General features: G+C 35.3%; 1 protein-coding gene across 1 annotated transcript in view; it reads right to left on the reverse strand.

Annotated features, from left to right (window-relative positions):
* Positions 1 to 3: 3 nt before the first annotated feature.
* Positions 4 to 27,830, reverse strand: part of FBXO11 (F-box protein 11) — an 86,340-nt gene continuing 58,513 nt past the window's right edge. The window contains exons 2-23 of the mRNA XM_030310562.1: positions 26,964 to 27,091; positions 26,488 to 26,569; positions 25,922 to 26,066; positions 23,605 to 23,734; positions 22,803 to 22,886; positions 22,590 to 22,722; positions 20,948 to 21,054; positions 20,751 to 20,862; positions 20,330 to 20,436; positions 19,852 to 19,989; positions 11,005 to 11,222; positions 9,733 to 9,818; positions 8,778 to 8,872; positions 7,417 to 7,539; positions 7,243 to 7,328; positions 6,168 to 6,244; positions 5,935 to 6,078; positions 3,531 to 3,641; positions 2,529 to 2,636; positions 2,076 to 2,184; positions 1,349 to 1,447; positions 4 to 1,266 (exon numbers count right to left, since the gene is read on the reverse strand). Coding sequence (XP_030166422.1) covers positions 1,137 to 1,266; positions 1,349 to 1,447; positions 2,076 to 2,184; positions 2,529 to 2,636; positions 3,531 to 3,641; positions 5,935 to 6,078; positions 6,168 to 6,244; positions 7,243 to 7,328; positions 7,417 to 7,539; positions 8,778 to 8,872; positions 9,733 to 9,818; positions 11,005 to 11,222; positions 19,852 to 19,989; positions 20,330 to 20,436; positions 20,751 to 20,862; positions 20,948 to 21,054; positions 22,590 to 22,722; positions 22,803 to 22,886; positions 23,605 to 23,734; positions 25,922 to 26,066; positions 26,488 to 26,569; positions 26,964 to 27,091 — 2,552 coding nt within the window. The 3' untranslated portion in view covers positions 4 to 1,136. The remainder of the gene's footprint in view (positions 1,267 to 1,348; positions 1,448 to 2,075; positions 2,185 to 2,528; positions 2,637 to 3,530; positions 3,642 to 5,934; positions 6,079 to 6,167; positions 6,245 to 7,242; positions 7,329 to 7,416; positions 7,540 to 8,777; positions 8,873 to 9,732; positions 9,819 to 11,004; positions 11,223 to 19,851; positions 19,990 to 20,329; positions 20,437 to 20,750; positions 20,863 to 20,947; positions 21,055 to 22,589; positions 22,723 to 22,802; positions 22,887 to 23,604; positions 23,735 to 25,921; positions 26,067 to 26,487; positions 26,570 to 26,963; positions 27,092 to 27,830) is intronic.

The following is a 27,830-nucleotide window of genomic DNA, read 5'->3' on the forward strand; positions in this document are numbered from 1 at the left end:
AAATTAAACCCTTTTAATTCTTATCTACCTTCTACATAATGGTTATTGAATACTCCACAATATATTAAGTCTAGATGTTATGGTACATGCATACACTTTCAGGCTGTTTATACCCACTGTCACCAATACACATAAATGGGGGAGGGGGAGCTATGAAACTGTATAGGGCTGTATATATACTTGTCTCAGCTTAATGCAGGAAATTGTTTTTAATTTCCAGCAGTTTGTCTAAACTGTTCAAAAAAAAACTATGAACAGAGTTCAAATACAGGACTGTTTTGAAGAGACTTTCTAAAGTGTACTTTAAAACATAGTAGTTTTTACCTTTCACAAAACTGAGTTACAAGAATACTTTTGTTTTACAGTGCATCCCTTCCTAGGAAGTCTCATTAAAACACTCACTTTTTCTAGGGGTGATTTTTGAATGCTGCACAGGGAAGGGAAGGAAATAATAGTCTTAACTTTTCTTAAAGGATACCAGAAACATTGCTGGATATAATTTAAGATTAGTGTTTTCTCTTTCATAGAAAGAACGTACATACTGGGACATGAGTACAGTTACAGCAAGTCTAGGTGTGCTAACAAAACAGGGCACATTCAAGTACAAGAAGATTTGCTTGAAATTAAAAACAAACTACATGAGATTAAAGCATTAAAATCATATTTCTCAATCTGAATACATGTTAAAAAAAATCAAAAGAAACGCAGAAGTGCTAGCTCACATTTTTACCATATTACAAAAGCAATTGGTACCCATGTCCATAAAGGCAGCAACAAAGCTGCTTGTCTATTGAAGAGTACTACTGCAAATTGGACTGCATTCAATGCTAGTTGTAAAAACACCAGCTTTTTTTCAGAAGTTGGTATCTGTACAAAATTGCAGCTTATTTCTTCACTTCTGTCCCTTCAAAAGTCTTTACACAGTAATGCTAAAACACCCAGCTTTGAGATCCTGAGTCAATATATTGCCACTTTCTTTTTGGTAGCTTGAGCTTCATAGTGTCAACTGACCTCGTGTATCCATTTTTAATACAGTCTCTTCCTGTAGCATGGGCAAATATTTTAAATCTTCTTCCAAAAAAAATGTTTTAAGTTATGATGTTAGAATGGCAGGACTTTTTCTTTAGGGAAGGAATTCAGTTGTGCTGCAATGTATTAGATTCTATAGGTGGAGCAGAGTCATATAGTGTATCTGTATCATGTGTAGGCTCACCAGCTAATGTACAAGGATTAGACAGTGTTCCAGCACCACAGTCACAGAAAAACCTAAAGCAAAATGAAAACCCAAAAATTAGGAAAGTGAGGGGGAAAATAAGTGGGTAATAGAGCAAGTAAGTGTGCTACATACCTATCATGTCTAATAAATTCTACATCATGTCCCTGATGGCACTTCTTAATGCAGTTCACACATATGGCATTTCGATCTGTGGTGTTACAAGTGTGACATCTAAAAAGCAAAAGCTTACATTATTTTTCTTGAACATGAGATTTCCTCAAAACATGGTATTTCACCCTATGACCTTTGGTTTACAAGAAAAGAGGACCAAAACCATTTTGTGGCCCCATGCCACATTAATTCTGCAAAAGGACTTAAATGTAATAAGTGAATCTCCTGTGTCTTCTGAGAAAAGCCATTGATTTGCAATTTAACCTATCAAAGTCTGTATTGAATCAACTTGGGGGAGAAGGGAGTCAAAAACCACTCAGTGACTAGGGTATATGGAACACTTAATGACAGCTTTACTTTGAAACTCCTAGGCAAACAATATAAGCATTGTGTTCCATCTTTCTAGTGATAGGAATAGTTACTGCAGTATTATATTTTCATATTTATGGTCCCCAACACACAATCCTCAAGTAGACTGACCACAGAACTAACTCAATGTGGACAAATATAAAGTTCACAGTTATATTTTCTTTCCACTGGCAAATACCCCATTTCCTCTGCCTTAAGAGAAAGAGATCTAAAAATGTTAGGTATTGCCAGTTTAGAAAACACACACACACACACACACACACACAAAGAAAAATCACGAACTCCCCCTTTGCAAGACTCAAGTAATTTAGAAATATACCTGTAGAAATCATGCATGGGATAGCTGGTATAACTTGATATTTTATATAAACATTGGCCTCTACTAACAGCCTTTTCTATGGCATCTTGATTGTTCATTATTTTGTTGTCTGTAATAAAAAAAAATAAGTAAAATTCTAGAGGACAAAGACAAAATATAGAAGACTTAAGATAAAAATAGATGATAGAATTATTTTAAAGAAGAGTCACTTTTTAATATCTTTAAAGAAGGCTAGCCAATTGAGTAAAACACCTTAAAGGATTTTCCTTGTGTAAGAGATTCCAACTGTTTAGAACAACCTGAAACTTAGAAAATAGGTGAGTTGCAGTCTTGGTAAACAGGAAAATAGGCCTTGGTAGACTGACAAAGCAGTCAAATACCAATGGCTTCTGATACCACTATTTTTTCATGGCGTATTTTCTATATTTATAGGCAGAGCAGACTCCAACATACCTTTCATTGTCACATTAACACCAGATGCTAAAAATAAGCCTCCAAACCGGTTGTTAAAAATCTGATTGCCTTCTAGTGTTGCAGTCGCATGATTTGTAATTTCAATACCTGAAGTAAAATTTACAAACAGTAGATACATCATCACATTATACAGTTTCCTAAAAGAAACCTGCACTACAGCAAATAAAAACAAGTGTATTAACTCTTAATATCTAAAGAATAAGATGAAATGTTAGAGTTCTTGAGAATAACACTTATTTTCCACTGTTACTAGTCCACTCTCCTTGCCAAAGTGAGCAATGCTACAGATGGTTCATAACTTACTACTTTCTTTGCAAACTAAGAAGAGGATAAACACTCAGAAGTATGGTGAGGTAGCCATTAGTTATATACATGAAGAAAAAAGGAGCTGAATGGTTATTTGGGATAAAAATAATTGTCATCTTCATTGGCAAAAAGTTGAAATATATGCGTAATACTTTGTGAGGCCAGAGGGCTTGAATTTATCTGTAGTACAAGCCTGCATTCTATCCCAATTAATGTTTCATAATTACTACCGGACATTAAGAGAGACATTTCTTAAAAGTTGGGCTTAGAGGGGCGCCTGGGTGGCGCAGTCGGTTAAGCGTCCGACTTCAGCCAGGTCACCATCTCACGGTCCATGAGTTCGAGCCCCGCGTCAGGCTCTGGGCTGATGGCTCAGAGCCTGGAGCCTGTTTCCGATTCTGTGTCTCCCTCTCTCTCTGCCCCTCCCCCGTTCATGCTCTGTCTCTCTCTGTCCCAAAAATAAATAAACGTTGAAAAAAAAAAAAAAAAAGTTGGGCTTAGAGTAGAAGAATCCAGAACTTGGATTGGGTACTCTAATAAGCGATTGTAAATTGATAGGCATTCAGCCACTTTTGTAATACAATTTACACCTTTAGTTATTAAGCAAAAGAGAATAGACCAAAAATCAAACACTTTATAGAAAACAAGCTACAGGTAACAAAAGAAAATACAAACCTGCAGCAAATCCATCAAATATTCTGTTTTTCCTTAAGACTGGATGACTATTAGTGCTGATGAGAACACCTGCTTGAGCATTCCTGAAAATGTCATTTTCCTCAAGGAGACCTATAATAAAATATTTCCTCAGATTAAGACTAATGCACACAAGTTTTACTAGGTGTTTTGGTGGTATTTAAGTATTTTAGTTTCTTATTGCATTGTATAAAATTCACAGGACTAACTTTTCAGCTGAAAGTAAAGTTTATTAGTAATTCAAAGGAATGTAAGACTTAACTGAAAATTGCCATGTAACCATACTAACAAATAACTGGAAATCCCATGGTAGCAGGAACCATGTGCAGTTCATTCACCATTGCATCCCCAGTGGCTGGCACATAGTTTTTCTCACTAAAAATACTGAATTAAAATTAATTCCTTTCAAATGTTTCTGGAACCTCTGCAGCACCCTCAGTGTTTTCATTCAAGCCCTGATTATTTCTGGCCATTACTATAATAATCATTATTTGACCGATTTCTTTTACTCCAGTCTCTTTTGCTGTTATTTTTCCCAGTTACCTACAGCTTTATCACATACCTCTCTGCTTAAAAAGTATTTTCAGAATAAAGTTTAAAATTCAGTTGCCATTTAAAGCCTTTCAAAATATTCCCCAACCTATTCTGTCTTCCTACATTACCTATGCTTTGAATATGCTATACGTTTTTATCTCTTAATGCTTTGGTTTGTATTATTTCCTCATTCCGGAATGTCCTACTCTCTTTCTTCCTAATGTCACATCCTCTGGAAGATTTTTAGTTTCTCTCCATCAAATTTATTATTCTCTCTTCTGGGAGTATAACATAATGATCGATAGTGAGCTGAGGAATTATTAGACTTTTGGTCTTCAAACACTGGTTTCACCTCCTCCTAGCTCTGAGTAGGTAAATTACTTACCTCTCTTTGTCTCCATGTCCTTATCTGTAAAATGGGAATAATGGCACCTACCATACAGGGTTATAATGGGGATCACATGAATTACTATATGTAAAAGTACACAGCACTAAAATATTAAGCTATATTACTCCTATAAAACCTAATTATGTATAGACAATTATTAGTTGTGTACTAGTGTTTCTCTGCCCCCTGAAGACGTGAAACATGGTTTTTAATTTCTGTAGACATTTGACCCATCTGTGGTATTTCAGTCTTGACCTTAAATTGCTTCAAGTCCCTATCTGTAAGTTTGCTTTTGCTAAGATCCAGTCTGAATTCCATGTACAAAGTCTCTTAAGATTTGGGCTCTGCCTCTTCTAGGCTCACCTTTCAGTATCTCTTTGCCTTACTAAACCACTTTGTTTCTTCTAGACTTTTGTTTTAATGTGCCATTAGACTATAAACTTTCTGGATGTAGTACTGTTTTTATTTAGCATTGTATCTTTAGCATCGGTATCACAGTTGTTAGTACATGAGTATTCAGTTAATATGTACAGAACAAATGAAACTGAAATAAGTATGCTTTCTACACCTGGAATGACCTCCCCACCCCATTGACCTGTGAATACTTATTTTTCAAGGCACAGCTCAAGAGTGATTTTACTCCATGAACCTTTTCTCAACACCTTACAAATAAAACCATCCACTGTATTGTGTTTCCTCGTTATATCTTGTAAATACTCCTATCAGATATGTTACTTTATTACTAAATTCTAAGCTCCTTCAGAGTCTCTGTCATTAATGGAATCATCACTGCTTGGCTGTAGTAGTAAACTTTGTTGACTGGTATGTTGTAGCAATAACTAGCTATCCGGTATAAGATATGTACAGTGCTGGGTTACTGACATTTCAGGAATGATGATAAATTTGCATTTGACATTCTCCCCTAGTCTCTCTCTATAAGCAACATGCATTTGCAAGGGGCAGGGACTGTGGAACTTTTGCCTCAATGCAAAATGAGCTGACCTTTATGTATACAAAACCAGGCATGCCCGCTGGGCTTCATTAATTCCATTCTCCAACACAGTTGTAAACAGTTACAAAGCAATATTTCTTTACTACAGACATTTTCATATATTTACAGACCCAATTAATTTCTCATCTAGTTATGTAATTGGACTTTGAGGTTTATTATAATCCTATAACTATTCTAAATATTAAGTCCAGAGAGAGGATGTAAACAAATTCTACCTTAAAAAAGCCTAACAACTGGCATAGTCAAGATGGCTACAAAAGAAAAAAAAATTACGTTAACATTTGTCTCCTTTACCTCTAGGCACTAATCTCCTAAACCATCTCAAGACCTGATAAATCTTGAGATTCACTCATTTATAACATATTAATTGGTAATGTCACTAATCATTAAAGATATGGAAGAAGAATAATGAAAAACTTGATTTTTTACTAATGCAAAATTAACAACGATACCTCGACCCCCATTAAATATACAGATGCCACCATCTCTTCCATCATGGATTTTATTTCTTCTTAGTGTAGGATTACTATCTGTCTTAATCCAGACTCCAGCCATTGCATTGTCAAATATTTCATTGTCTTCTATACAGCCTAGACCTACAAGTGTAAAAATGTAGGTTATGTTATTTGGAAAGTATATTTTAAAGGCAATTAGCATTGACAAAAAGATGAAAGATTAAACGTACCAGAATTATAAACAAGAATTCCACCATTCTGTCCTCCCCAAATTTTGTTACGTCTAATTTTGGGGTTGCTTCCAGTCCTATGGATACAATAGAAAATAATGCCATTTAAATTGCTTCTACTCCCAGGGTACCAGGGTGGCTCAGTCAGTTAAAGCATTCGACTTCGGCTCAGGTCTTGATCTTGTGGTTCATGAGTTTGAGCCTTGTGTTGGGCTCTGTGCTGATAGCTTGGAGCCTGGAGCCTCCTTCGGATTCTGTTGTGTCCCCCTCTCTCTGCTCCTCCCCCACTCACATTGTGTGTGTGTGTGCGTGCGCGTGCGTGTGTCTCAAAAATAAATAAAAACGTTAAAAAATAAATTGCCTTTACTCTCTTATCCATGTTATGTGAGGTAACAGTGGAAAAATTCATATTAATCACAGTAAGAATAAATATAACAATGGCATCCTTCCAAAATGCTCTGAGAAAATTTATTGGTAAAGACACTGATTTAATTTTGCTTAATTCTATTTACTATAGAATACACTTAGTTATAGATTATATTACTACTATACAGTCTCCTAATAATATACAAACTAAACTGAGGGAAGTTAGATTAAACGACTATTACTGCATGCTCCCCTCATATATAAAATGAAGGGCTGAATTTAAGTACTATTACAGTTTTTAAAACTGTTAAAATACAGGAAAGAGGGATTTAAAAAACTATTAATTTTACAGAAATAGTGTAAAAAAAGAAGCTCCCATCTACCGAGTGCCTACAACATGCCAGGGATAGCTCATAAGTGTTTTTATACAGCCTTCCACTTTTCCAAGTATGATGGAGTACACTGGCAACTACAACCGTTACACTGGAGAACAGAGGAAATGTGCACTTATGGCAGGCATATGTGCCACTGGCTACCATCTTCAGGTCGTTCAAGAGAAGTTATATTCTGACAAAGCTGAGCATGTGATAAGAGAGTGAATACATATATGGAGGAATAAAGATTGAGCATTAAATAACAAGGAAAGTTCTACATGCCCCACATACTCCCACCCAACTTTTTCCCGAAAGCAAAATGTGAAAACGTTTACCTTATCTGAACCCCTGAATACATATGATTATAGATATCATTGTCCTCTAGCACTCCATGTCCATTGTCATAAAAATAAACGCCAACCTAAAATTAAAAAAAATTATTTTTCAAATGACAAGAAAGTGTTTACCAAACAATGTGTTTCCCAAATAAGAGTCCAAAATAATTTTACCTGCTTCCCACTATGTATCCTGTTTCTTCTCAGTACTGGAGTGCTGCCAGTTGTCACCCAGACCCCAGCCAGAGTATTACTATAAACTTCATTCTCTTCTATTACTCCTTGTCCTTTCTCATGCTAAATGAAATTTATTACAATAAATTACAATACATATCTTTTAGAAACATTACAATATATATATACATATATATCTTCTAGAAATAGTTTATATTCCCCCTTTAAAAACAGTTATCATAAAAAAATCTCAATTTTTATTTTTTAATCTGGTTAAAGAGGTAATGATTACATTGTTTTTATGTAGTCTCTACACGAATTTAAGCTCCAGAAGTTTATATACTGTTATGCGGCTTTGTACTTTTAAATCTATTATAGAAAGAGTAGTAGCATTCAATTTTCTTCAGCAAAAAAGCTTATCTTTCATTTAGTAAGTTAATAGTTATTTCAAATTTATTACTGATGAAATAATTCAAAAAAAGGTCTTAGGTTACTAAAATTTTTGAGAAGATTTAAGATATGGACATTTCTAGAACTGAAAATAAAAATTACAGTCACACCTAGCATTACACAAGGACCTTTCTAAAACTTCCTGCATTTTCTCACTTGAATCGGTTGTAACAGTTTCAGACATCATGGTAACAGAAGACATAGAACTAATAGATGTTTTTACAATTTTGTAAGATGCTCAATTATGTTTCAACATAAATTCAAATGAGAAAATGGCTTTTCAAAAAATATTCAAAAAGATTCAAGTCTAGGGGCACCTGACTGGCTCGCTCAGAAGAGCGTGCGACTCTTGATTTTTTTAGGGTCATGAACCTCACGCTGGGGGGCAGAGATTTCTTAAATAGATAAAACTTTAAAAAATTAGTAAGAAGATACTTCTATGCCTAAATTCAGTCAGTTGACTGAATTTTACAGAACACTACCCACACTATAAAAGTAAGTTATTCATATATACTGGCAGAAAGAACAAGAGTCTTATTGTATAAATATTAAAGAGAGTCATAAATTCATACTCTATAAGTTGAATGTGGCCTACCCCTTCTCTCTTGGTTTTTTTTTTTTTTTTATTTATTTTTTTTTTTTTAATTTTTTTTTCAACGTTTATTTATTTTTTTGGGGACAGAGAGAGACAGAGCATGAACGGGGGAGGGGCAGAGAGAGAGGGAGACACAGAATCGGAAACAGGCTCCAGGCTCTGAGCCATCAGCCCAGAGCCCGACGCGGGGCTCGAACTCAGGGACCGCGAGATGGTGACCTGGCTGAAGTCGGACGCTTAACCGACTGCGCCACCCAGGTGCCCCTCTCTCTTGGTTTTAATGCATGGCATTCTAGAACTATATTCATTAACTTACCACATAAATCCCACCATGCTGGCCATCATGAATTTTGTTATGTCGAACAATTGGACAACTGTTTGTCCTAATCTGAATTCCTGCTAGTGCATTGCCTATTTAAAAATAAAAGTTACAATGTCAACATAAGGAGCCTAGTGCAACACAGTAAGAGTTTTGCATTACACAGTAGTTAAACATTTTTACAATTTTAGGAAAAGCATTAGGCTGTGAATATGTCATATTCAGAAAGATATTTGTGGTCCATGAACATTAAAAAAAACTAAGGGAACCAGGAGTATAAAAAGAAAAACCGTAGGAAGTATGGGTATAATGGTTAAGAGTAGAGACTCAGAAGTCAGGCTGCCAAATTTTGAATCCCAGGAATTCTACCTTCCTGTGTGACTGTAAGATACTTAACCTCATCATACCTTTGTTTCCTGATCAGTAAGTGGGGATATTTAATAGTGTCTACTTCACAGGGTTGATGTGAATATTATATGACTTAATTCAGATAAGGTGTTCAGAATAATGCCCGAAACTAAGTAAGCTTTATGTTAAGTATTAGCAAAAGACAAAGCCCAGGAACATATCAGTGTCTGGCATACAGACACCTAATAATGGTTTGCTGAATTAATATCTCAAAAAGTTTTAATGAGGAGTATTTTCCTTTTATAGTTAGTACCAAAGTTAATGAAGTGAATCTAAGGAAACTGTAGATACTTCTGAGACTAAGGTCATATTTATATTTTCATCACTGATAATCTGGCATAGTGATTGGTACACAATGGGTACTCAGTAAATGTTAAGTGAATAATGACTATTAAGTAAATAGATATCAGAAATAATCTTTATTGAGAGTTTAAAGAAACTGGATCAATTATCCTATTTGGATGGTTTCAAAGTGGTCCACTGTGTTAATGTCAAGAAGAAAGGCCAAGCTCCAAGACTGTATACAGCAAAACCACATGCTTACCATAAATGTCATTTCCTTCAATAAGGCCTCGTCCATCACCAAAGATGTAAACTCCCCCTTGATTTCCATTAAATATAGAATTTCCCCTATAATTAATAAATAATAAAAAATAAACATCTATTCAAACATCTACAAGCTTACTTGTTTTACACAATAAATTGTAAGGCCACTCATAATCATGTGACCTTAAAAAATTATTCATCTTCTAAGGGCCTCAGTTTCCTAATCTGTAAAATGAGGGACTCAGATTAGATGATTTCTAAATTCCCTTGCAGTTCTTTCTAAAACCTGAAGCTTAGAAGAGCCTCCTGGTATTTGAGACAAAATAACATTCTTTTTTTCCCCAAAATATTTATTTTGAGAGAGCATGGGTACACACAAGCAGGGGTTGGGGGGGGGGGGGAGGTGGGAGAGAAAGGGGCGGTGGGTAGGGAGAGAATCCCAAGCAGGCTCTGCTCTGTCAGTGCAGAGCTGATGTGGGGTTTGATCCCATGAACCCTGAGATCATAACCTGAGACGAAATCAAAAGTTGGACGCTTATTAACTGACCAAGCCACCCAGGCACCCCCAAAATAACATTCTTAAAAATCCCCCCCCAAAATAGCTAACACAATGAGAAGAACTGTTTTTTAGCTGATCTGGAAACATTTGCTGAATATTAACAAGATGGAAATCCCATAATCTACTTTCATAAAGCCAGTGGAAAATAAAACTTGGCAATTAAAAATAAATTATCATTGATCAAATTATAATAGTTCTGTTCTACAGTCTTTGTCAATGCCTTTCAGAATGTATCTGTTTGTTTCCTTACTGTGGCCAGAGGGAGTGGTAGGAACTATTAAAGGAAAGTTTTGACTTTTTGTTATTCTTGGACTCTGTCCAAGAATCTTTGAGATAGCTACTTTCCTGATTTATGCTACCTGCTCTCAGACAAAAAGAGAAGACAAGATCATTCAGGTTCCAAGAGAAAGTTCATGGCTCTACATACCCATTTATAATGCAGTTTGATAAATTTAAAATAAAAATCTCAGCATTTGCAATTGTTCATAAAATATTATTAATGCATGGCTTAGATCACTAAAAAACGAACACCCTAAAATAAAAGCAATTGTTATGCTCATTCAGATGCATAGACATTTACTAGGAAAATCTATTTTACAGCAGTCAGGTGTCTAGGAAAAACACCGAGAGTTAAAGCTAAGTATCCTGACTTTTCTTACAACACAAAACAATGTGACAAAGTAATTTCCATCCATAATTACATATAAATACCTTATTGTTGGGTCACTATTTGAGGTAATCCATACACCTGCAAAGTTGTTTGCATAGATTTTATTCTCTATGAATTGTCCTCTTCCTTTCTCATGCACATATATTCCTCCAGTCTGCCCATGATGAATTTCACATCGAACCACCGTGGGGTTAGCATAGGCTTTTACTTCAAAGCCTGCTATTCTGTTTCTGTGTATGTTGCAACTTTCAAAGTAACCCTGAAAAACACAGAAATTAAACTGTAGGTAAGGCTACCTTCCAAAAAGAAATGACATTAAAAAAATTGACCTTTTTAATGTATACCTCTAAATTAAGTATCAGAAATGTTGAGTAAGAATAAAACACAGATATACACTAAATTTCAAATGATAAACGAAGAGATTTAAGTATTTTAGTAAAACAGAACTACAAATTCTCTAATTAGTCTGAGTATACTCAAAGCCAGGAAAGAAAAATAGGGAAAGATTTATTCAATAAATGCAAATAAACACCATTACCCAATAAATATATAGATCCTTTAACAAAGACTTATTACGTATTAAATAAAATAAATCCTTGTTAAAAATGCCCCAAGAAATCAAATTCTAAAAAGTTGACTTAAGGACATAATCAGAGACAATAAAACCCTTCTGAAGACTTATGTTTATGCTCTACATGCTATCGAAGATAGTATACATTAAATATGATCTCAATTTTATTTCAAGAAAAACTTGAAGAATAAAACAAAACTATGAGGGCATGATTATCTGAGAAGTATTATGGATGACTTTTTGTATCCTTTACACTTCTCTTAATTTCTTAAATCTTCTGTAACAGACATGCTTATTTTTTTTTTTTTATTTTTTGGACATGCTTCACTTACTTGTAATGAGAGTCAAAGTTACTGTAATACTGATATCCTAAATTCTAAGATCCAATCAAGAGTAAATAATTAAGAGAAAAAAATAAGACATTCCTAAGATGGCACTTTACCTCCTGGTCTATCTCCGTTCAAAAACTGAAGGTGTTCTCCATTCTTTAAATTCTCTTTAATACTAAGTACTTTCTTATGCTACCTCTAAGTACTGCTTTGTACTACTTCCATATTGGTCATATCCATTTCTAACTGATCATAAGCTCCTATATAGAAATGAATATACTAATTTCTGGTGCAGCTATACAGGACTTCACACACACTAAACACTCAAGTAAGAACTAATTAACTTTTTGCAAAATCTAGTAGAGGCTAAAAACAGGATGTAAATCTGAATAGTTTACTATATATTTAACTCTTTAAAAAGACACACCTCTGAGAATAACATTCAGAAGTAGTTTCTGGATTCATTTTCTACAAGCACAAATTATCTGTAACTTTGAAAAATAACTTCTTTAAATATGAAAAGCTTCTTTGATTTTACACCAAATAAAAAAGGATGTATAATGGATATATATACAGACTATTATGGCAAAACTGAGCATCAAAGAAAAAATCAAGAAATTTAATTTAAAGAGTTCAGACCAAATGGACTTAATGTTAGGTTGGAATGAATCCACATTTCTGATGTTTTCATTATTGAGAAAGGAGTTCAATTAGGCTCCTAGTTTCTTTCTGCTGGGAGTTGAATGACTTCTCTGATTGGTAAACTTGGGGAAGAATAAACTGGGTATGCTCATTCAGCTTTACTCTTTTCCTCACAGAAGTGAGCTGCCCTGAGGGAGCATGCCTTCTGCTACTATTCCACAAACAAATCTTAGGACTAAGTGGGTAAGCCTATTTAATTTTGGGGTGCAATTACAACTAGATCCATGTGGTTCTTGTTCTAGGTTGTATTCTCCAACTTAGCTCTTTAAGGGTTAATAAAATGCTATTTCAGCCCCCTCCTGCTACCTCATGGCTTTATTTCTTAATTTGTTCAGAATGTGGCAAGGAAATGTGCTGCTTATTGGGCTTCCATAAAGATTTCAGTAACAGCCCACTGTCATCTACTGACTATACTAAACATACAGTACTGCAAGTATATTTTGCTATGTATTGGGTAAACATGATTCAAATGCAGGGATGTTCTTTCTGTTTTCTTTAGGTTTTGATTCTGTATAGTTAAGATAGTCAACTAAAGCAATTTATTTGTTGTTGTTGTTATTTTGTTAAGTTTATTTTTTTACTTTGAGAGAGTGTGAGCACATACGAGTTGGAGAGGGACAGAAAGGAGAGGGAGAGAGAGAGAGAATCCCAAGCGGGCTCCACACCATCAGCACAGAGCCTGATGTAGGGCCTGAACTCACAAACTGTGAGATCATGACCTGAGCTGAAACCAAGAGTTGGACACTTAACCCACTAAGCCACCCAGGCACCCCTAAGATAGTCAACTAGATCCACAAGTTTATTAAGGCAAACAGCAGCCTCCTCTCCTCATTTTCCCTGATCTAATGGCCCCCGTTTCCATTCGTTAGCTGTTTCTTTTTATCTATCTATTTTTTAAAGTTCATTTATATTGAGAGTGAGTGAGCGAGCAAGCGGGCACACAAGCAGGGGAGGGGCAGAGAGAGAGGGAGAGACAGAATCCTAAGCAGGTTTCGCACCACCAGCACAGATGTTTGGGATTCTGTCTCTCCCTTTCTCTCTGGCCCCTTCCACTTGTGCTCGCTCGCTCTCTCAAAATAAACATTAAAAAAAACACCAAAAAACAACTTGTATTGTATCTTCAGCTTGCAGTTTTAGGGATTATCCACTGACTTCCTATTATAGAAGGTAACAATTTAGCTCTTTCTATTTCTATCTCCCATCACACACATTCACACTGTATCATTCCAATGTAGTTATATCACAATTTTGGTTAAGATTACTGTGCTACTCAGAGCTGAGCCATAAAGTACAACTACGTATTCTTTGCCATACAACTTTTTATTGAAGTTAGTAATTATCTTGTTCTCCTTTGCTTAGGTCTCTAGTGATAATTCTATCCTAAACCTGTGATCAGTTCTTTAAACACTTGAATATATTTATATTCACATCAGATTTATCAATTTATCTTCCTGAACATAAGGTTTTATAATCTGCTCTAAACTGGACTGGCTGCCCTGGTCATAGGCATGCAGTCATTTACAACATTGCAATTAAAAAAAAATTCTTTTTTCAACGTTTTTTATTTATTTTTGGGACAGAGAGAGACAGAGCATGAATGGGGGAGGGGCAGAGAGAGAGGGAGACACAGAATCGGAAACAGGCTCCAGGCTCTGAGCCATCAGCCCAGAGCCCGACGCAGGGCTCGAACTCACGGACCGCAAGATCGTGACCTGGCTGAAGTCGGACGCTTAACCGACTGTGCCACCCAGGCTCCCCTACAACATTGCAATTTATTTATTTATTTATTTTTTTTTTTACAACATTGCAATTTAAAGGTTAAAATGTCTCCTAGGTTTTATCAAAGACGGTGTTTGTAACCTGTATTTTTTGTTTGAGGATAGCTTTCAAGAACAGAAAGCAGCAAAAAACATTATTTTCTTTCATACTTTTTTTTTTTTTAAGTAAACTCTACTCCTAATGTGGGGCTTGAACTCACGACCCTACACTCAAGAGTCACATGCTCCAGGAGCCGCCCCCCCACTACATGCTTTGAAAACCAGAAGCCTCTCTATTGCTACAACTGTCATTTGATTACATTCATTACAGAACAATGATTGACTGACTTATAGTTTAATAATTTTACAAAGAAATCTATCTCTTATGGGCTTAAAGGGTTCAGTTAACGTAATTCTGCTTTAAAATACATTTTAATGGAATGCATGTTTTAAGAGATGCCTTTAGTGTAAAATAGCCTAATAATACAGAAATGTTAAGTTGGATATAGACAGAATTCTACTTTGCCTTGTAAGATGCAAACCACAAAAACTTCAACATATATGTACAAAACTCCAAAAGCAAGGGTGTTTTGTTGGAGAATCCCAAAAAATCATTTCAAAGATATCAGATTGCTAAGAGCTTCTTCCATATATACATTTTTAAGTTTATTTATTTTGAGAGAGACAGCACAAAGGGGGGTAGGGGCAGAGAGAGAAGAGAGAATTCCAAGCAGGCTCCATGCTGTCAATGCAGAGCCCAAAGTGAGGCTTGAACATGTGAACCATGAGATCATGACCCAAGCTGAAATCAAGAGCTGGACGCTTAACTGACTTGAGCTGCCCAGGGACCCCAAGCTTCTTCCATATATAAAATAAGGGCTTGTTAACTTGATACCACAAGTGTTTCTAAATCCTTGACATACACATTAATATAAATTTTTGAAAATTAACTTTCTATAAAGTTAAAAACTTAACACCGATATAAAAATAAAAGGCGAAGGGCTTTTTCATTTAAAATTTTTTGGAAATACAACAGTCTTTATTAAATATGACAAAGTAAAAGGCATTCAAGAATTTCTCTTAAAACTCTCCAAAGAAAACAAGAATGAAAAATAGAGGAAAAAAAGCATGCTATCTTCATTGAAATAAATGTCTGCAATGCAAACTACTATTTACAGAACACTTGCCAAATACTGCAAAATCTGGATAAGGAAGAGTAGGTGCTGAAACCTAACAAATGCTATCTTCTACCTTTAGCAAGGTAGTTTTCCCCAAATAGCTGAAGGTTCCAATGAGCCTAGCCAATACTACAGTGATGAGATCTAATGGCATGAACGGAACATAAGAAAGAGATATTTCCATATCATTTTCATAGAAATATCCCAGGCACAAGAAGTAAATGTGAGTAAGAAACACACTAAGCATGAAATTATGCTTCCTATCTAAGGGAGATTATCCAAAATAAAGGAAAATGAGAGAGGGCAATTTCAAAATTTCTGTCATCTGTCATGTGTCAAATTCATAAATTAAGAATAAATGTCTCAAAAAATTTTATAGCAGTTTGGTATTGCTGTGGTATTCTAATTACATTTTATACAAAACAATACTCTGGAATGGATTTTATATTTAAAAAAGATAATTGGGGAACTGTGAACAATGACAGAAAAATTGTTTTTAGGAATGAGACTGGTACTGTGGTTATATGAAAGAAAGAAAAATAAAGAATCCTCATTTTTTGAAGATACATGCTGAAATGTATACAGATGATATGATGTCCAAGATTTGCTTCAAAATAATCTAGAGAGTAGAGAGTAAAGTGATTAAGTACAGATGAAACAAAATTGGCCATGAATTGAGATAGCTGTTGAAGTGGAAAGCGGGTACGTGGAGATTCATTCACTATACTGTTCTACTTTTATGTACGTTAGAAAAATTTCATAAAACAAAATGCATTAAAAATTAGAGCTAAAAACCCTACTGGAAACAAAACAGGAAAAAAAGAACTATAGAAACATAGTAAGGGACACAGAGAGCCAAGTTTCTAAAGAAAGGAACACATGGAATAAAAAAAAAACCCAGTAAAACACAACATCAACAAAAACCTACATAAGGATACTGAAGTAGAAAAAGAAAAAAAAAAAAAAAAAACACAACAAAAAAAACCCAGAATGATCTCAGACTTGCCAGCTACACTGGATGCTAGAAATATAAAAATGACTACAAAATTCAGAGGGGAAAAAAGTGCACTCAAAACTGTGTATAGTTAGCCAAGTTAAAAGGTAATGGGGTAGGTGTTCTCAAGTGGTAAGAATTCAGGCTACAATACTTGTAAACCCCTCTTTTAAAAATAAATAAAAGGGGTGGCGGGTGGCTCAGTTGGTTAAACATCTGACTCTTGATTTGGCTCAGGTAGTGATCTCACAATTTGTGAGTTCAAGCCCGGCACTGGACTCTGCACTGGCAGTGTGGAGCCTGCTTGGAATTCTGTGTCTGTCTCTCTCTCTCAAAATTAAATAAATAAACTTAAAAAAAAAAAACCAAAAAACAAATAATGAATGGCTAAATGACAAAGTCCAGCCATACAAAGGATGAATCAAAAAAATTCAGCAATGGACAAACTGTTATAAAAGGACTAAAGGTAAACAAATATAGAATAAATACACACCAATAACTATAGGAATGCAAATGTTACAAATCTTTACAAGAGAAAAATAAGAATATAAATGACGGAATGGTGACAGGTTGAAATATAAGGTGTTCATTCCCTCATTTTTTGTACGAGTTCATACTTAATCCTAGAGGTGTCCTTTATACTAGTGCATGTAGTTTCTTTACGAAAACAACTCTCTATAATAAAGAGTATAAAATCTTTTATGATTAATTCTTATGAGTATGGGAATTTAAAGTCTAAGTATGTCAGCAGGCAAGTAAAGGAAAAAAATTCAGAGAATACATGTCTATTTAAAGAAAGTGGACAGTATAGAAACTAGTTTTAAATGTTTATTCTAATGTTCTTTGAAGTTCTATAGATAACAAAGCCAAATTTTAGAAAGATTATTCACAGTGATGTTATCCTACCGATCATGGGCTGTCAACACAAAGACGATGAAGAAGACAAGCCAAAAGAATACCTGAAATGGAAGAACATCCTACCAAAAGATGTTATGCTTTAATTTCCATCCTTCCCTTACAAATGTGTAATACGTTACAAATCTCTTCATCAATCCTTAATGAAAATATCTATCTGTAGCATCGCCTAGAATTGTTTAAAAACAAGTTAAAAAATTTGTAAGCCCAAATATAGGTGTACAATGAGGACTAAATTATTATGATGAACTTTAGTTAAGTGACCATCACCACAGGTCTTTTAAAAATGAGGAAGTTTACTCAGATTAAAATTATCTTGGCACCTCAAATCTCCCTTGTCAATGAGACCAGAGGAATGCAAAAACGTGATACTAGAATTGTACGTTAACTCTGGGGCAAAGTGTAAAGGCAACGCGAGCAGAGAAATACTAGCATAGTGGTGCCATTACAAAATGAGAGTTCCATTTAGGAACTATAGGCAATATAGGCCAGGGGAGAAGGGGAGATTTTCAAGATTCTTATGTTTTGATATCCTCCATACCTTTGCCCAGACTCCCCAGTTCCCATGCTTCCTATTTCTCTATTCTTTGGAAAACAGAGGTACAATTTACAGTGAAATGTCAATTTCTTTATTCCAGCTGGAGACGGGCAAGTGGTCATCTCCACTCTTTATTATTTGTTTGCTTGTTTATTTATTTATTTTATTTCCCCCACTCTGCTTTCTTATTTAAAGGCCCAAGTTATAGCCTACATTTTTAAAAAAAAAAAAATTTTTTTTTCAATGTTTTTATTTATTTTTGGGACAGAGAGAGACAGAGCATGAACGGGGGAGGGGCAGAGAGAGAGGGAGACACAGAATCGGAAACAGGCTCCAGGCTCTGAGTCATCAGCCCAGAGCCCGACGCGGGGCTCGAACTCAGGGACCGCGAGATCGTGACCTGGCTGAAGTCGGACGCTTAACCGACTGCGCCACCCAGGTGCCCCTATAGCCTACATTTTAAATGAACTATTCTTCTCAGGTTACAGTTACCCCAGGAATATGATGCACTGGATGGTCTGAAACCATTAAATCTAATCAGAATTTCATAAAAGAGTGCTCCCTCCTGGTCTAGATCAGTTTTAAAACGGTTCTACAGGGCGCCTGGGTGGCGCAGTCGGTTAAGCGTCCGACTTCAGCCAGGTCACCATCTCGCGGTCCCTGAGTTCGAGCCCCGCGTCGGGCTCTGGGCTGATGACTCAGAGCCTGGAGCCTGTTTCCGATTCTGTGTCTCCCTCTCTCTCTGCCCCTCCCCCGTTCATGCTCTGTCTCTCTCTGTCCCAAAAATAAATAAAAACATTGAAAAAAAAATTAAAAAAAAATAAAACAGTTCTACATTAGGGCTTTGGAACAAACAATAAAAATAAAAAATTTCCTTCACTAATTGATGATTTGTATATGTGAATCCAACATTCCTGTTGCTTGATTCATGCTATACAACAGCAATACAACTTCGCTGTAACCCGATTTGCCCACCATATCATCACCTCTTCTCCCATCTCAGACTCCTTAACAAAAAATGTTGCCAACGTTGTACTAGGACTTAAAAATTGCCTCAATGAAAATTAGACATTAAATGAAAAGCATACCTGAATAGACACCAAAGACCATTATTTTAAAATAGTGGTCTAAGAGAGCTCAAAAAGTTGTGCCTCTAAAAATCTGTGTAAAATGACATAATAGTATTTAAAATATAATATTATCCATCAAGACACTAATTAACTGCTGCATCAGTTTTAGAACTGATATTTTATTATCACTGTATCTCTTATTAAAATTCTGCCAGTTAAAAAAAATTTTAAAGCACTAAAATGGAATGATAAAACCATTAATTCTCCCAAGTGTAGTCTAAAAACAACCTGCATTCAACTCACTTATACTGCTTATTAAAAATGCATATCCTAATCCCCATTTATATTATTTATTATATCTGGTGATTTTTATGCACACTTACATTTGAGAACTACTATATTAGATCTTACTCCCCTCAAAGATTCATCAATTCCCTAAGGACACCATCTTCTCTACATGCACATAGTATTAGATTCATGAATTTACAGATTACTGCACATTGATTTTAAAATATGATGCTGAAATTTCTTTTTAAAATTTTGAGAGAGAGAATGTGTGTGTGTGTGTGTGTGTGTGTGTGTGTGTGTGTGTTTACAAGCAAGGGAGGGGCAGAGACAGAGGAAGAGAATCTCAAGCAGGCTCCATGCTGTCAGTATAGAGCCTGATGTGGGGCGTGATCCCATGACTTATAAGATCATGACTTTCACTGAACTCAAGAGTCAAGACACTCAACCGACTGAGCCCCCACAGGTGTCCCTAAAATAAAAATCTTTTAAAAAATAGCTTAACTGATAAGAAGTCAGGTTTTTTTAATTAAGAATAAATGTTCTTACCATGCCATGATCAAATGTGAACACACCAACATCACGTCCATGATGGATATGATTCCGTCTAATAATTGGGTTTCCATGATTTTTAACCCAAATCCCAGCTAAAGCATTATTGGAAATTTCATTATCCTCATATATTCCCTGCAACAATTAATCAGAAATAGACATTAGCAGAACTTTATTATTTTTTTTTTTTTATTTTTTTTTTTTTCAACGTTTTTTATTTATTTTTGGGACAGAGAGAGACAGCGCATGAACGGAGGAGGGGCAGAGAGAGAGGGAGACACAGAATCGGAAACAGGCTCCAGGCTCCGAGCCATCAGCCCAGAGCCTGACGCGGGGCTCGAACTCACGGACCGCGAGATCGTGACCTGGCTGAAGTCGGACGCTTAACCGACTGCGCCACCCAGGCGTCCCAGACATTAGCAGAACTTTAAAAAAAATTTAAAAAAGAAAAAAAACCCACAAAATTAAAAAATACCTGTGCATGATCTGTTATATAAAGTCCAACATTTTCACAGTCACTGATGTTACAGTGCTTGATAGTGGGACATGCTCCTTGACCACTAACACATACTGCTGAGCCAACTGTAAGAAGAAAAATTTATTTAAAAATCTACTGGACAACAATACAGTGACTTTTTTTTAAGAGAGAGAGGGAGAGAGATAGAGCAAGAGCAGGGGAGAGGGGAAAAGGGAGGGAGGGAGGGGGAGAGAGAGAGAGAGGGAGAGAGAATATATATCCAAGGCAGGCTCTATGCTCAGTGAAGAGCCCAATGCTGGATCCCACAGCCCTGGGATCGTGACTTGAGCCGAAATCAAGAGTTGGGACACTCAACTGACTGAGCCACCCTGGCACCCCAATAACTCATTTCATAATAAAACATAATGGAAACACTAACCTGTACATGTACTTCGGATGATACAGTGATCAATAATAGGGCTACAATTTACTGTAATCTCTAAGCAGTGGTGTGCATTATGGTGTTGAGCAGATTTGTCATCAGGGTTAAACTGAAAAGGAGAAATTCTGCTTGAAACAGACAACCACTGCCTTAAACGATTTCAACATACATATTCTAAATCTTAAATTCCTTACCCTTATTGTCATATATCCAACATAAGCATCCTCAGAACCTTCCATAAAGACAAAGGTTGAATCTCTAGTGTTTTCAATTATAACTTTGTCTGCTACTTTTCCAGGTGCTGTGGAGAAGATATTTTAAAACACATTACCTTTATTTTTTTAAAGCACATGATTTATCAGATGAAACTGAAATAAAAATTTTTTTAATCAGTAAAAATATTCTGCCATAAAACTAATAATAAAAAAAATCCTTTTTATTGTTTTAAGTTGGGTACTTTTTTTGGAGGAGAAATTTTTTTTTCATTTTTTAAGAAAAATTTTAATAAATTTAATTGAAGTATAGTTAACATATTAGTTTCAGGTGTACAATACAGTGACTTGATAATTATATACATTACAAAATGCTCACTATGGAAGTGTAATTACTCTGTCACCATCACAAAATTATTATAATATTACTGATTATGTTCCCTATCCTATACTTTTCAACCTGTGACATTTATTTTATAACGGGAAGTTTGTACCTCTTAATCTCCTTCCCCTTTTTCATCTATCTGTCCACTTACCTCCCCTCTATAAACAACCTGTATGTTCTTTGTATTTATGAGTCTATTTCCTTTTTACTGTTATTTGTTTTGTTTTTTAGATTCCATATATAAGTGACATCACTTGGTATTTGTCTTTGTCTAATTTATTTCACTTAGCATAATATGAGGGGGAAGTTTTAAAAAAACATTAGTATTGAATATATAAGAATATTCATTTTATCAGGTAACTATGTTTCACTGGCCTTTTCTACAGGCCATCATATTTAATGTGGATATTATTTGAGTACTATTATACTCATTCATATATAACAATACTCCTAATAATATTTAACTACTAATAGTATTTAGTATCAAATACAATGACAGATTAAAAAATGGTTTCTTGTGAAAATAAAATCACCTCTGGCAACACCAGAAAAAGAAGCTTAAGGAGGGGAAAGAAGAAGGGGGATGATAAGTAGGTAGAGAAGGAGAGAAACCTCCCAATTTAAACTTATTTCTAAACTGGCCTTGATTTGGAAAGTACTGCAAGTCACTAGGCAAAATTTATTATACCTTCCCCCCCTATTCTCTATCGTGGAAATGGAGCAGGGAAGCACAAGGGGCAGTAAATAAAAATTTCAGTTACAAGTAATAAATGCTAGCTATCTTAAAATGGTCCAGGTACAGTGTCCTTAAAAAAGGCAGAAGAAATCTTGAAATGACTGATCAGTGCTCAACAACTGTTACATTAATTCTTAGAAACCTGACCAATAGCACAAAAAAAATTTACAAAGGATATCTGTTTCATTAAAAACACAGCAATAAAAACATTAACCATCTTGATTTTCAAATAAAAGATAAAACAAGTATCTTTCTTTCTTTAATGAATAAGACAGTTGGACAAAGTACAGACATCAAGAAATATATACATCTTAAAAAAAAATTCATCTATAATGTCTGAACTGTCATGTTTTCATTTCTGTGATATGCAATATTCCTGTTCTTTCTTACCATTAAGGTATTACCAAGGTTCCCCTGGATTTTAAGTCACTAGTGTTAAAAAAAAAAAAAAAAATCACATAAATAATATATTAAATTTTTAATGACAGTGCATCTCAAAATACCTGCACCAATCATGGTGATTGGAGATTCAATATATATCCATTCATCAGTGTATATTCCAGAATGAACAAAGATAAGTCCATCAAAATGAGCTTCTTGTACCCCACCAAGGGCATCTTCAATTGTATCATAATACTACAAAAAAAACCAAAAGCATCAGTACAGAACTGAAAGATTACCATCTTAAGTCTTGTAAAAATACAAATCAAACATACCAACATATTTTCTCTTCCTTTATATCTTGCAGGATTACTGTAGAAATGTTCAGCAAATCCTGGCTTTACATGTGCACCTTTATACTAAAATGTCAAAAAACAAACCAAACAAAAAAACCAGAAACATTAACTACTAATATAAACATTATATTCTAAATTAATTTTGTATTATATATTTTTTTATTAAATATAAAAAAGGTTTTAATTATTCTAATTTTCTGTTGCATAGTGCAATGTAAATTCTGAAACAGCTTATGACTCAGTAATATCCAGTAAGAAAGGACAAAATTTGCTAATCTCAGCACTACTGATATTTTGGGACAGATAATTCTTCGTTGTGGGGTTGTCCTGTGCATCACTGTTAAAATATTTAGCAGCATCCCTGGCCTCTACCCACTAGATACCAGTAGAATCCTCTTCTCCAGTGTGACAACCAAAAAGGTCTCCAGACATTGCCAAATGTCTCCTGTGGAGCAAAACCATCCCTACCTGAGAACCACTCATAAAAGACCATAGGAAAATTAAGGTAAATGTGAAACTTCAAAACAACTACTGAACACTAATAATTTAAGAAAAAGTTCAAAGAGATCCATATAAAGTATAACTGCTCTTGGGCTACTGATGCTTACTGCCACTGTTTAAATTATTAATAAATACATCAGTAGTTAAAAAAATTGTTGAATATTTTGTTGACTGATAAATATTCATTGCCTTAAAACCTATTCTTAAGTTTAAATAAATTTTTTAAAAAGAAACTTTTAGTTACAAATATAAATCAGTATTTTCCATTTATACTTCATACCAACTGCTGGAAACTCTCTTTCCAAGGATTTGGATGTTCATATTCTTCTGGATTAATCTGGTAGAATTTGCCAGGTTCAGGATGCATCATAGGGCGAGTATATTCGAAAACTTCCATGTATAATCGTTTCCTGGAGGAGAAAAGGAATGAAAGATTTCTTCATAAAATGTCCTTTAAAACAACTAGAAAGGGGCGCCTGGGTGGCTCAGTCGGTTAAGCAACCGACTTCGGCTTAGGTCATGATCTCACAGTCCGTGAGTTCGAGCCCCACATCGGGCTCTGTGCTGACAGCTCAGAGCCTGGAGCCTGCTTCGGATTCTGTGTCTCCCTCTCTCTCTGCCCCTCCCCTGATCATACTCTGTCTCTCTCTGTCTCAAAAATAAATAAAAAAACATTAAAAGAAAATAAAAATAAAAATAAAACAACTAGAAAAATTATCTGATGCTTTAAAACATATAAGAATATAAAAAACCAAAATTTTAAATGTAAAATGGTTTTTGGCTAAAATAATATAACTTCATATAGGGACACCTGGGTGGCTCAGTTGGCTAAACATCTGACTTCAGCTCAGGTCATGATTTCACAGTTCACAAGTTGGAGCCCCACATCTGGCTCTGTGCTGACAGCTTAGAAACCTGGAGCCTGCTAAGGATTCTGTGTCTCCCTCTCTCTCTGCTCCCTCCCCACTCACTCTCTCTCAAAAATAAATAAACAGGGGCGCCTGGGTGGCTCAGTCGGTTGAGCGGCTGTCCGTGAGTTCGAGCCCCGTGTCAGGCTCTGTGCTGACAGCTCAGAGCCTGGAGTCTGTTTCAGATTCTGTGTCTCCCTCTCTCTGACCCTCCCCTGTTCATACTCTGTCTCTTCCTGTCTCAAAAATAAATAAAATTTAGAAAATAAATAAATAAATAAACAAACAAACATTAAAAAACAATATGTAACTACATATAAAAAATAGTACACCTCCCAAAATAAGAAGTGTCAATTCTTCAAAATTTGCTTAGGGGAAAAAAGGCCACCCTTACTGTAAAAGGCTCATACGGTTATGATTTAAAAGGATGGCTTTTAGGTTGCCTGGGTGGCTTAGTCAGTTAAGCACCCAACTCTTGGTTTCGGCTCAGGTCATGATCTCATCATTTGTGAGATCAAGCCGGGCATTGGGCTCCAACGCTGACAGTGCGTGGCCTGCTTGGGATTCTCTCTCTCCCTCTCTCTCTGCCCCTCCTCCACTCACACATGTGCATGCTCTCTCAAAATAAATAAATAAACTTTGAAAAAAATAATTAAAGGATGGCTTTCAGTGAAATACTCTGAACCTAATTAACTCTTTGTATATCTTTACGTTATTATCAAGAGCCAACAAATCTCAGAAATGTACTGATAGTAACTATTTAATCACTTCCTGTAAAAATTGGTATTTTCTTGCAGTCTTTTTATCTACAGATAGTTTCATTTATTACAGTTATGATTCTATAGCATATAAAATTCTGTATTCTGCTCTTTAAAAAATATTTTTTACGCGTCAGGCTCTGGGCTGATGGCTCAGAGCCTGGAGCCTGTTTCTGATTCTGTGTCTCCCTCTCTCTCTGACCCTCCCCCGTTCATGCTCTGTCTCTCTCTGTCCCAAAAATAAAAAAAAAATAAAAATATTTTTTAGAACATAGCATTTTACCATGTTAGTAGCAACTCTTGTAAAAATCACTATTAATTGCCTGTATCATCATCCTCCAAGTAGATGTTACATTATTAGTCCATTTCTTCTTGCTAGACATTTAGATTTCTAATTTTCCCTATTATTAACTGTGCCATTATGAAAAATTTGTACATAAGGAAAAAAAATTTCCAGAAGTGAATTACGTTGGTCAAAGGGCTTGCATACTTTAAGGCTCATAAATACAACTGTCAAACTCAGTGATGTTAACAGTTTTCCAAAAGTGATGTAACAAAATCTACACACACTCTCATTAAATTATCAGACTGAATTACCTGTTTTCTTTTTCTTAAAAAATTACCTATTTGAAATTAGACACAGTTCTATTTCTAAAAAGCTTAAATTTAAATGAACATTTCCCACAATCACTCAGTTGCTATTAACTGATAAATAGCACAGAAAGTACTTCATTTTTTGTTTTATAAATACCGCTTAGACCAACAACCTACATTTGTGATAAACAGGTAACATGGAATTTATAAGCATTCTAATGTTGTTTCAAGTGTTTAATTTTAACTACCACCTCACACTTCAACTTCCCTACCATCTTTAGCATTTAGGGCAGCAAATAATATATCTCAAGATAATAAGAAATAAATTTTCACTTACCACAAAATTGGATCATTAGCAAGCTCACTGAAGCGTTTACACACACAAGCTGCTCTACAAAGATCCTGTTCCAGCAAGTAAGAGAAGATTTTTAGAACCACTTCATCTGGCAGTTTCTCCTGAAGATACTGTTCAGCAGGTGCTGCTATAAAGAGATTAACAAACAGAATTTAAACTATTTATTGCGGTAGTGACAACTTTCTCATTATGTAAAGAGCATTATTTTCATTTTATCTAATGAATAGCTTTTATTGTTTGATGACAATCATTTTATAAGCATTTTACTTTCATAGATAATATACACATTTACCTTCTTTTGTCCTAACTTAAGTATTCTTTCTTTTAGCTGTTATGTACCATTTCAGAAACTGGTTAAACACATAAAATGTATTTTTATACAACAATTACAGTCAAAAGAGATCAGGTTCTCATGTTTATTCTATAGTATCACCTTTTCAATTCAAAATGTGCCATTAATCTATATTTAATAAAATTTTAATTTTTGCTATCAAACAAAATTAAAAAGAGTATTTAACTCTATCCCTTAGTTTTCCCAAAGGAAATACCAGATAGATCTTGTGATTTTCCAGATACTCTTGCACGTTTTGCACGATGACCAAAATTTTCTGTAGTTGAAGTTGAGGCACCCTTCAAAAACAAAAGGAAAACTAATTAAGCAAATATTTTTACCATACGTAATCATTATTTCTAAAAAACGGTGACATTTCAGGGGCACCTGGGGGGCTCAGTCGGTTAAGCGTCCGACTTCGGCTCAGGTCATGATCTCGCAGTTTTAGTTTGAGCCCCATGTCAGGCTGTGTGCTGACAGCTCGGAGCCTACAGCCTCCTTCAGATTCTGTCTCTCTCTCTCTCTCTCTCTCTCTCTCTCTCTCTCTCTCTCTCTGTCCCTCCCCCACTCATGCTGTCTCTCTGTCAAAAATAAATACACATTAAAAAAAATTTCTTTTAAATGGTGACATTTCCCGTTTTGTTTCTTAACAATTCCTTCATTACAAAAAGAAAAGGAGTTACATTTATTTACCTCCATGCTGCTCTTTGTAGGACACGCTGTTCTTTTTGGCAACAGAGTTTTTCTACGAAGTTGGTATGGACTATTTTGTGCACCAGGACCTGATTCTTCAGCAACCATATCTGCAGGTACATCATCATCTGTTATAAAAAAAAGCAATATGAAAAATGACACCCATTTTTTAAAAAAAGCTCTATGGATGCAGTATACTTTTAAGAAGCTTCATAAATTTGATAGGGGGAGAAGGGGTACGTACAACTTTTATATAAAATTCCAGCCAACTGGACAAACATCTGAAAGAAATGCTAGACTTCTAGTTCATTTCTTACTTCAAAACAAATTCCAAAATGGAGCATGTATTCAAGTACAAACAAATCTATCACTAAAAGAAACCAAAGGTAATTATTTTTTGTAATGTTAAAGCGGAGAAGAAGTAGAACACAAAATCTGGAAGGCATTTAAAAAAAAGGTGAGGAGCATGTTCACTTGATGAGGAATGGGAAGACTTACTAATACATGATTATAGCCCAAGTAGGGTGAGAAGAGTAGCCTGGCAAGAGATGTCAGAATCAAAGTGGGATGAGGAGGGTGTCCATGCAGAGGGACAGCTAAGTGGAGGGTGGGTATCACATATCAAGTAGGATGAAAACAACATTTTGCAGACGGTGGTCTGGCATAGGGTGCTAGAGCTCAACAGGGTAAGGAAGCTTGTGTGGGAGAAGGGGTGGCCTGAAATGGAGAGTCAGAGCAAGAGCAAGGAGAGAAGGGCATACAGGAAAAGGGATGGTGGAAGTGGAAGATTGGCTGCATACAACAGAAGGATTCATCAAATAATTAAACAATAATGGAAGCCAGGTTTCTATCAGAGAAGAGAGTTAA

This window comes from Lynx canadensis, chromosome A3, assembly GCF_007474595.2.
Source record: "Lynx canadensis isolate LIC74 chromosome A3, mLynCan4.pri.v2, whole genome shotgun sequence".
Lineage (NCBI taxonomy): Eukaryota > Metazoa > Chordata > Mammalia > Carnivora > Felidae > Lynx > Lynx canadensis.